Source organism: Procambarus clarkii, chromosome 57 (assembly GCF_040958095.1).
Source record: "Procambarus clarkii isolate CNS0578487 chromosome 57, FALCON_Pclarkii_2.0, whole genome shotgun sequence".
Lineage (NCBI taxonomy): Eukaryota > Metazoa > Arthropoda > Malacostraca > Decapoda > Cambaridae > Procambarus > Procambarus clarkii.
This window is the reverse complement of record NC_091206.1, coordinates 31835386-31846677: the sequence shown is the minus strand read 5'-3', so window position 1 is coordinate 31846677 and position 11292 is coordinate 31835386. Positions and strand designations below refer to the sequence as shown.

Here is an 11292-nt window from a genome sequence, read left to right as displayed (position 1 = left end):
AGATTACAGCAGAATATCAAAGTAAGAAACATCATAGAAATTATGACAGAAGCAGAAAAGGCATCGTTAACTATTATATTTAATTGTTCACCAAATATCAGATCAATTGATACTGATATAAATCTGTTTGAAAATGAACATGATTTTAGACAAGACGAGTGTTTTGAAACTAAAAATAATTCTACAGTCCTGGTTAAAATACCATTTTTGAAAAAATATCAAACAAACCTGGTGTCCAACCGACTCTGGGGACCTGATAATAAGGACGTTGTCATTGATATATCAATTAAACACGGTTCCCTTAAAACTATCAAGAAAAATGTCATTCGTCATCAAATTGTATCTTGCCCCATTTGTTTAGATATGAATGGGTCAGGTGACATGGTTTTTATGTTTGATGATTATAAGGTTGGATGTGGTCACAGTATTTGTCCTCAATGTATGTTTACATTATCAGCCAAAATTTTGTTGGGTAAAAAATCTACAGGGAAATTTGATTATAATAATTATGGCTGCCTTAGATATATGAATAATTCTTATGGGATGTACTCTTTTTTATCAAACATTATCTACAAAGATGAAATATTTTGTCCACTTTGTAAGCAAATAGTAAAAAGTGTGTTTGTGTTGAATATGCATCATCTAAAATGTAGCATTAGGGAATTTTCTCGTAAGTATGCACAAATCTTATTTTGGGGTAATCAAACTGACAGGCTGTTTTTAGAAGCCGCAACTAGTTTTATATATGGAGTGGAGCAATTGGCAGTCACTGATTTGTATATAGAAAGATATATTATGGAAAACAGTTGGATTTTTGACGAATATGTGACACCAGTTACCCTATACCTTAACTTTAATGAAACACTTTCAGAGATGAAACTTGTTTTTAAGAGTTTACAGCCATATTTATTAAAACTAGCCTCAAAAAATTCTAATGATCCATCAAATAGAAAATACTTATTATTCTTTAACCAACTTTGTCATAGAAAGGGAGGTGAACCAATCCTGAGACCAACATTCATTAAATAAAACAATAAAAAAAATGTTTTTTTGTAAATAAATGTATATGTATGTGTTATTTTTACCTCTGTTTGGGTTTCAATCAGAGGGCATCAATTTCTCAGGCAGCAACAGGTACCACCTAGCGTTCATATTCATATGACAACCCAAGGCCAGCCATCACCACTTCAGTTGCAAGGTCCACCGCAGGTACAGTCACAGTTGCCTCCCCAGGGCCCACCTCAGGGCCCAGCTCAGGCACCAATGCTATAAAAACTCTAATCCGAAAAGTTAAAATGTCATCCTTACCACATTTTCATATCATATTTTTATAGGAGGGTGTAATTATTTATTTCTTATGTTTTCTCATTTGAAACTGTGTTTGGTTGAAGTTGTAGCTGGTTAGATACATTATCCAAATCTGTATCTACAGTATTTTTTAGTCCATCTGTGAGTGTGTTTTGACTCAAGGTTGTGCAGTGTTCTCGCAGAGTATATCAGAATCCTAAAACAAAGAAAAAAGTGTCCTTTTTTTGTAAGTAAGTATATGAAACATATAAATAAATAAATAAATAAATAAATAAATAGCATACACCTTAACCTTTTAAGTTAATGTGTTTTTTTTTTTTTCAGAAGATGGTTGAGAGGGAAAAAGGTAAGAAGATCTTTATGCAGAGGTGTGCACAGTGTCACACTGTTGAATTAAACGGCAAGCACAAAACTGGACCAAATCTAAATGGCCTCTTCGGCCGCCAAACTGGTCAGGCTTCTGGCTATATTTACACTTATGCCAATAAGGCCAAGAGTATCACGTGGGACAAAGATAATCTGGATATCTACTTGACCAACCCCAAGAAATTTATTCCAGGCACAAAGATGGTGTTCGTTGGTCTTAAGAAGAAGAATGAGCGTGCAGACTTGATTGCTTACCTGGAAACCTCCACCAAGTAGAGCAAGCATTAATATTTTTGTGGTCTCACCACTTTAAATCAACAAATCATCCTGCTATCAAAATTTACTAAAAAAAAAAAAAAGGGGGGCAGTAAAAATTACAAAACATTGCTCAAAGAGTGGAGGAGACAGCTGGTTGCCCGGAGTAGATGGTAGCAGTATCAGTTGAATTATATAAATATCAAGTAGTCGCAGGCTACTCTCACATTTTACATCCACTGACGGCCAACCAACACAAGCTTCGCTACTCTTCCATCCAATAGAAATTTAGTAGCCACATTCTTAGTAATATTTGGAATATTCAGGTGTACAAAGTGTGATGATATATGTTGTATTAGGCTAGGAAACCTTGACCGAATTTATCATTTAAATTCGGCGAAGAGCGAATTAATTGCTCGAATAGTGGCGAAAGAATACGGATCATTTTATGTAGAAAAGGTAAACCGCGTACTTTTCATAACCCGAAATCCCCATCTCTTTATGGACCTCATTCAAATGGGAGAAAAGGAAGAAATCTGTCATTTTATTATAGAAGACGAAGGTTTATCATCATCACCACCACCAATTTGTGAATTCCTTTTTGGATATTACTAGAATGGGATATTGGACCATGGCCTGCTTACGTAGAGCAATCAACACCAACCGTAATATTCCTCATTTATTTAAACTCAAATTAATCAACGAAGTTCAACGGAATCTAATGATTAGATCGTGGGAAAGAGTAGTGGCAGATGAATTGAATCAAAACAATTTTTCAAAAAAAAATCACCAGGCCTTAGAGAGAATATCATTAGGATGTTATGATTGGTTGTAACGGAATAAAAATCTGGAGAGGATTGAACAAACTGACAAAACCATTAAAAAATATCTCTCATCATTATTTCATGATAATTAAATTTAATGTGGGAATCATTAATATTATCATTTATTAACTTGTATAACTTATAAACTATAAATAATTATCTTATTAGATTATGTCTCAGGGGTAAATAATGTAATCCAGGAATTTTTTGGGTGTTAAATTTTTCATTATTTATATGTTCGATATCTATATTAATGAAAAGTTCCTCTTTTTTGTTCATATTTTTTAAAATCCTTTAAATATTCAATTCTAATACTTTCTCGAAATGATCTGCCCTAGCAACAAATAGGGAATTAATTATTGGCTAAGATTTATCGTCATATGAATTTTTTATTATATATTTGTGATAGAATTTAATCAAATAAATCCCAATAACATATGGTCTTTGTTTCAAGGTTATCTGACCATGGCATAGACAAACAAAGACTACTTTTTTTTTTCCGTGGCATAACGTGTCGATGTTAATGTACTATTAGATCAAAGATCAAAGTGACTGACTGAACTCTGGCCGATGGTAGATTTAACCAGTTCAGTTATCATTTTCTGCACTTCAGAAGAGTTCATCATTTGAATAAAAGGCTTACTAAAATATGTTCTCGTTTTTGGTTAATGAATGGATGGATAGTTAGTGAAATTCTAAATTTTTATTACTTTTATACTTCTTGTCAATTTGTTTTTCCTAATTTGTGATAATATTTGCTGAAAACTTTGTTCTGGTTGAATCTATACTTAATTTTTTTTCACACTCATTGTACATAAAGGGATTTACTCCTACTAACATTCGGAATACTCATTTGCACAAAGGTTTTAAAACCATGGTATCCATGTTTCCCTTTAAATCTTTTACATCTTCGATTACATCAAGTTCCCAAATAAAAAAATATGTAGACAAATATTTTTCAATTGGTTTAAATATTACTTTAGAACCATCTATAAGTAAATTAATACAATTTAACCCCCAAATTGTAAATGTTTATGCTATTAAAATATGGATGGGATCTACTCAAGAAGGATATCCTGCGGCATCCCAATTGCAATTTATACTGCGAGTCTTATTTAATGAGGCTGAAAATTATTGTTCTTATATGTTTGTAGAATTCTTCTCTAACATTGACCAAAGAAGCATTATGTTCTGTGAACATAATTTCAAGTACCCCCGTGATCCGGATTACTTAATATTGCCTATCAAGGGATATAGGTCCTACGCCAAAGATCCTTCCATATTTCTAATGATGATACAAGCTTCCAAGCAGGAACGAGAAGCTCTGAGAGAGATGATGATAGCAGACGGAATATCGATTCCATCGTCATGTAGCAAAGTTGATCAGGCAGCGCTGAAAAAGCTTATGTCTATAAAACAATATTTGAATCGGCATTATTATTTCAGGCACATGATGTTTAAAAATATACGTTGGGAATTAACCCGAGATGTGAGAGCTTACGAAGCATGGTTTAAAAATAAAAAATGGCTTAAATACGTTAATCGAAGGATGATTCGACATAAACCCTATTGTTTACATGATGGGAAGGCATATTATCATCACAAGCCTCGTCAAGATATAATTTATAGGGACCCCAACTATAAACGTTGTTATCCTTATGGGGTACCCGAATATTGTAATAAATGGTCTGAAAATTATACATTTCGGGTTTTCAGTGATGGTGATAAAAAGTGTGATGATATATGTTGTATTAACATAGGAAAGCTTGACAGAATTTATCATTTAAATTCTGCGAAGAGAGAATTAATTGCTCGAATAGTGGCGAAAGACTATGGATCCTTTTATGTAGAAAGGGTAAACCGCGTACTTTTCATAACCCGAAATCCCCATCTCTTTATGGACCTCATTCAAACGGGGGAAAAGGAAGAAATCTGTCGTTTTATTATAGAAGACGAAGGTTTATCATCATCATCATCATCACCACCACCTCCATGTAAAAACACCTACAAGCCAAATAGTTTGCAGGCAATGTGCGTCAATCAATTTGTGAATTCCTTTTTGGATATTAATAGAATGGGATATTGGACCGTGGCCTGCTTACGTAGAACAATCAACACCAACCCTAATATTCCTCATTTTTTAAAACGCCAAATAATCAATGAAGTTCAACGGAATCTAATGATTAGATCATGGGAAAGAGCAGTAGCAGATGAAACAACTACTGAACTTTTATTTCAAACGCACCACAGACCCCGAGATGAGATACATTGGCAAATTGGATAGCGATCACTATTCATACATTTTGTATGGTTTAGTGACGGTGATGACCACTGCCATTTAATGAAACTCGTTCACATGTCCAAAACAGTAGTGACATATTTATTGGGATTGTGTAAGAGACATAAAGCACTGTGTAGTATTTTAAGTTATTTTACTGAATTGATTATGTTATAAAATATATTTGTTTATTATTCTTATAATAAATAAATCTTGAAGTTAGGAGCAAATGCTAAAAGTATAAATAAAAACCATTGATGAATCTTAATAATGTAATAATGCCAAACCAATTAATTCACATATTTCTTTACATTACAAAGGAAACATAAGTAACTGAATGGGCTCTGGCCGAAATCAAGGCCTTTTAAAAACGTATTCGTTTTTCGTTTTGTATAGATCCTGTTGATCATTTCATTTACTGACGACGTCATTATACTTGGCTTCAATGCCCCCACCATCATTATTACCCCCTCCTCTCATATTATTTGAGATAACTAAAATTAAGTCAAATGGTATAAAAAGGGGAACTAATTATTATTAAAAGTACAAGTTTTCAACAACTATTGTCACTAATTAGAAATTAAATTTTTGTAAGAAGTGTATAAAAGTAATAAAAATTTAGAATTTCACTTAACTATTACATTCATTTGCCCAAAACGAGCACAGTAATAATAAGTATAATGACGTCGTCAGTAAACGAAATGATCAACTATATTTTATTCTTTAGAAAAGAGTATGATGCTGTAAAACTTAAACATATCTTAGTAACCTTTTATTCAAATGATGAACTCCTAGCTACCAAAAAAATTTTGGTATCATGTAATAATGGTGATGAGTGGCCATATGAATTAGACGAATTTAATTATCCACATAAGATGGATTACAATGATCTATACAAAAAGAAAGACGACCACGTTACTTCTATTTTTAAAGGCCTTGATTACCTGGAAACCGAAGGTAGATTACCGAAACCTTCAATAGATTTGAGTAAATATCCCCAATATGAATTAACCACCCATATAACTGTTATTGAGGTGCTAACTAAATTGTCGAGGCTTCAAGATAATGTGGATCATTTACAAAATGTTGCCTTGCGACTAACGGAAGAAGTACGTAACTCTGAAATACAGAAAATGATAACTGAACTGGTTAAATCTACCATCGGCCAGAGTCCAGTCAGTCACTTAAGTTCCCTTTCTAATGTAAAGAATGATATGTGAATTAATTGGTTGGGCATCATTACATTATAGTATAGTATAAGATTCATCATGTGTAGGGGGGTGAAGGGGGTAGGATTTAGAGTCTTTGATCTAATAGTACATTAACATCGACACGTTATGCCACGGAAAAAAAAAGTAGTCTTTGTTTGTCTATGCCATGGTCAGATAACCTTGAAACAAAGACCATATGTTATTGGGATTTATTTGATTAAATTCTATCACAAATATATAATAAAAAATTCATATGACGATAAATCTTAGCCAATAATTAATTCCCTATTTGTTGCTAGGGCAGATCATTTCGAGAAAGTATTAGAATGGAATATTTAAAGGATTTAAAAAAATATGAACAAAAAAGAGGAACTTTTCATTAATATAGATATCGAACATATAAATAATGAAAAATTTAACACCAAAAAAATTCCTGGATTACATTATTTACCCCTGAGACATAATCTAATAAGATACTTATTTATAGCTTATAAGTTATACAAGTTAATAAATGATAATATTAATGATTCCCACATTAAATTTAATTATCCGCCCAATCTTAGCAGAAGACAGTTAATTTATTGGAAAATTTACGATATGTCAGGATTAACAGCTGATAATAAATTTATCTGGTATGAAAATTTTTTTACACAATTTCACAATCAGGATATTGTAATTGACGAAGATTTTGGGGTATATTCCCCATTTAAAATTGAAGAGGCCAAAATGATAATATATATTAATACTGTGGTAGATTTATGGTTTTTTCTTTTAGATGGGGTAAGAAATGTGGAACAAAGTTTAAGTGAGTATATTATTAGAAATTGTTTAACTTATGAACAAACATTGGAAGTAAACAAAAAATCAATTACAAATATTGATATGTACATTAAAATCGATGAAGTCGTGAGATATGATGAGAATATAATTGAGCATCTCATTAGTAATTATGAAAAAAATAATAATTGGTCAAAACTAAGAAATATATCACTATCTACAGCGTGGGACATGCATTGTGATTTATTAGAACAATTTACTAGTATTATTAATAAAATTAAAAATCCAATAGAAACAATACCAAGAGATGCCAAATTTTATTCTTATCTTTCCCCTGATTATGTAGTAACTAAAATGGTGGCTTACCTCTCACAAAAAAGGGAAAATATTACTATTTGGAAAAATCAGTACCAAAATTATTCCATTAAAAAGAATGGAATTATAAAAAAGATGAGAAATCGGGGGGTGTTGAAAGATAAAGTTGTAGAAAGGGAGGTAGAAGAAGAAGAAGAAGACAAAGATTACATTTGTACAACATAGCAATGATGAAATAATGATGAAAGATATTTGTAATGGTTATGTCAGTTTGTTCAATCTTCTCCAGATTTTTATTCCGTTACAACTTTCCAATCATAACATCTTGATGATAAAACTAAACCTTTAATAATGAATGATGACAAAACTAAACATTTAATAATGAATAATTCATTCAAATAGATAATCACTTTTGAGCCTAGAATTAGAAAAACAAACTAAAAGTTGTAAAGAAGGATGAGCTTTAGTCAAAAACTAATCTGGTATTAGGGAGACAGGGGAAACCTGGCAAGGATAACCTTGGAAAGGACGTTATATAAAGAGACTCAGACGACTTGGCGGTCCACATTCTAGAACTAACTAAGTACAGTCGTCACAACCAAAAAGTGCAGTATAGGATTTGCCCATTAGAGTCATAAGTCAATTATGAACCAACAACCCCATCTTCATCCTGTAGACGATTGCTTGCTGGAATATTCCAGAACTGTATCTGGTTGTAGCAACATAGATCCTATTCGCCTACTAAATATTTGGAACAGCCTCAGGGTCGATAACAACCTTCGCCCAATAAATATAACACCGGACACTCTGAACATAATTGACCCAAATCGGTTTCCTATCGACAACCCAACTTTACATGCTCCTGAGACATCCAATCCCCCCCTCCCATTATCTTGTCCACCAATCCAAAGTCCCCCAATTACTCCAGCTGAACTCTGTAACAATCACCTCATCAACTAATGATCTTAACCCACCCTCTAAGAGAACATAGAAAATCGATTAGATCAGCAGAAATAACAAGATCCAACAGTGACAATGATTCATCTGAAAAATCGTCCAAAAGTGGAGTGGACTCATAGGATGAAAAATCTCCAGATCAAGTAAGTAATTATCAAAAGGTATCAAAGCCGAGGAAGAAAAAAATATTGTTTAAAATAGGTGGTAAAAGAACTGTAAATTATCTGAACATAGCAAAAATCATAGTGTTGATTTTAAACATTACTGGACAAAGAGAGAGAGAGAGAGAGAGAGAGAGAGGTGACATCATATTTTAAAGGATGTGGTAACGTCAGATGATAACAAAACTTGTCCAGAGTATATAAACAGATGACTGTTACAGCTTAACCAGCACTACACAACAAGCCTTTGACTGACTATAAAGCTTATCCATCTTTACAACTGAAGAGTTGCTCACTTGAAACATAAGTATGTTTTTTTTTGTTTTTTTTAATTTTGTCATTGTTTATTGTTTGAGTCTTTATTTGGTTCATTTTGAAACATAAGGTATATTTTAAAAACTTTTTGTTTAATTTTTTGTATCACTATTTAATTCTTTAGAAAGGATTGTTTTAATAATTCTAGGCTTTGGTTCTGTATCAGACGTTTTTGTTAATTAATTTTATAAATATTTAGGATAACGATTTAACTGATTTTGTTTTTTCGTAGATGAAAGAAGTCTCTCAACATCGCTGTCGTCGTTCACGTCGATCGAAGAATGATAAATATCTTCTACCCCAGAAAATAAAAAGAGAGGATGCCCAGAGGTATGGACAACTTGGTAACAAAAATTGTGGCCCACATATGAACCCCTATAGATGGATGGTTGGTTTTAATACTGAAGAAAAGAAAGGAAGGATCTTAAGGAGCAAACCATGTTCTTATATATGCACCTTATTTATCACATTCGATCCATTTAATCCACATGAAGATGGACTATTAGACTGGGATATTAACATTGAGATAGAACGTAATTTAAATACATCCTGCCTTGAAATTCAATTTGAAGGCAAGGATTCAGAATGTGATTTTGTGGATCTGAGAGGACATTTTGGACTAACTGATCTCAAGGAGATATTTAAAAGAATAATATATATTCTCCCAGAAGTCGAGCTATCCAAAATATTCAAAATAATCCCATCCTTTAAAGATAAAAAGGTTTTAAAGCATACTGAAAAGATTAAAAGTCTTTTCACAATTGAAAAGTATAGGTGTAGATTTTCAAATTTTTTGACTGTTCTGTTCAAACCTGTAATTGTTACTAAATTGGAATATTTGCTTGGTAAATAACAGTGTTTGTAATTTGGGACTAAGTTGGATTTGTGCTGATTGATTGATGAGGTATGGGGGCAAGAGTTGTTTGTCTCCTAATTCATATATCTTATAGGATCTAAGTTGGATTTGTGATGACAGGAAAATATTTATTATTTGTTTGTCGAACTTAATTAAGCTTTGTTTATTAGACAAATCAGGTCTCGCATAGTAGGCAGAGTACTGTGTTCTAGCTAGTATGCAAGGCCCGATTTACCACATCATCAGTGGGATTTTCGTTATTAAACAAACAATTTGTACCCCAATCATTGATTTAACATAAACTATATGATTTACATTTTACATTGAAATATTTTTTTTTTTACATACCACCACTACAAAAGCTCTAAAGTCCTCCATATTATTGTAAAAAAAAGAGAGAGATAATGTTTACTGAAAAATGAGTAGTAGTATTAAGGGGTAAAGTAAAAGTTGTTCAATTTGTTTATAAATTTATTTATGAAATGGTTATAGAAAGAGCTGCAACTGGTCCAAGTTTCAGCATCACACCCTAAACAGAAAAGGAGAAAAAAAATACACAACGTATTATGCAACGAATTTTCAACATTTTCAAATAATTTCAGGGAACACATGTGTCAACAAAAATATTTCTATAACAATCAGATATTAAATTTAGCACATAATAAAGGATTCTATTGATCAGTTTTATCAAAAGAAGTGTTTAGTGCAATAATATAATTATTCAAAGTTACCCTTCCAAAAATATACAATATTTGATGTTTAATCAACAAATGGACTTTGGACTAAAATGTCTCAATAGGTTTGTAGAAGCACAAACTCTATAAGGTGTAATTTGCATGTAAATTGATTAATAAATGAAAGCTGAGAAACACCTTGAAGTTGTAAATTACTTACCTGAGTAAAATAAGATCAAAGTTCGGCCACCTGTAGTCGAGTGTGTCATCGACCGATTTCGTTCATAATTGGCACCCTTGTAGATAGGCATCCATTGAGCAAGGTATGCAATATCCTGCACATACATATTACCAGACTTCGACTTGTAGACGGCACTGTCCACACCAGCCACAGCAGTAGATGTAGATGGCACTGCCACACCAGATGTAGATGGCACTGTCGTGGCCGTTCCATACACATCGAGGGGTTGAGGATGTGTGAGGAGGGTCGAAGCGGGGTGTGGCTGCTGTGTCATGCCTCTCACAGCTGAGGCGGGGAGGCCGCCTGTATCTTCACTTGATAATAACCTCCCTTGTGCTACAGCGTCTCTCCTTTCCAGCCAACGACGGCGACCGCGTGTCAAATTGGCTACTCTTGCATTCAGACCCTTCCGTTTATAGTCATTGTGCGCTAGACGCTACAAAAGCGAGATTCCAGGAGCAAAAATGGAGCGCGCATCAACACCCTCCACTCTCAACAGGACACAACATGTGACTGGTAGCTGGCTGCCTCTCCCACCCCCGCTAGGAGACGGTTGCCATTGAGTGTATATTTGTTGTCATATATACAGAGTTATTTCCGACGTTATTACGGAAAAATTGACGTTTAGAACGTACGACGCAATACTCTTTGTCGCACCACAGCCGCGGGGCACCGGATTCTGCAAAATTACGCATGGAAATGTACCATAAATACTTTAATTTATATCATAACATTCTCGGGTTTGCGCCAAAGT

General features: G+C 33.3%; 1 protein-coding gene across 1 annotated transcript; it reads left to right on the top strand.

Moving 5' to 3' along the window:
* Positions 1 to 1635: 1635 nt before the first annotated feature.
* On the top strand, positions 1636 to 2012 carry LOC123748683 (cytochrome c-like). Its single transcript, XM_045730834.2, has one exon. It carries the CDS (start codon positions 1636 to 1638, stop codon positions 1948 to 1950), a length of 315 nt encoding a protein of 104 aa, XP_045586790.1. The 3' UTR covers positions 1951 to 2012.
* The last annotated feature ends 9280 nt before the right edge of the window (positions 2013 to 11292 follow it).

What these genes read in the sequence shown, in the direction of transcription:
- LOC123748683 (XM_045730834.2), top strand. Translation starts at nt 1,636, where the DNA reads ATGGTTGAGAGGGAAAAAGGTAAGAAGATCTTTATGCAGAGGTGTGCA.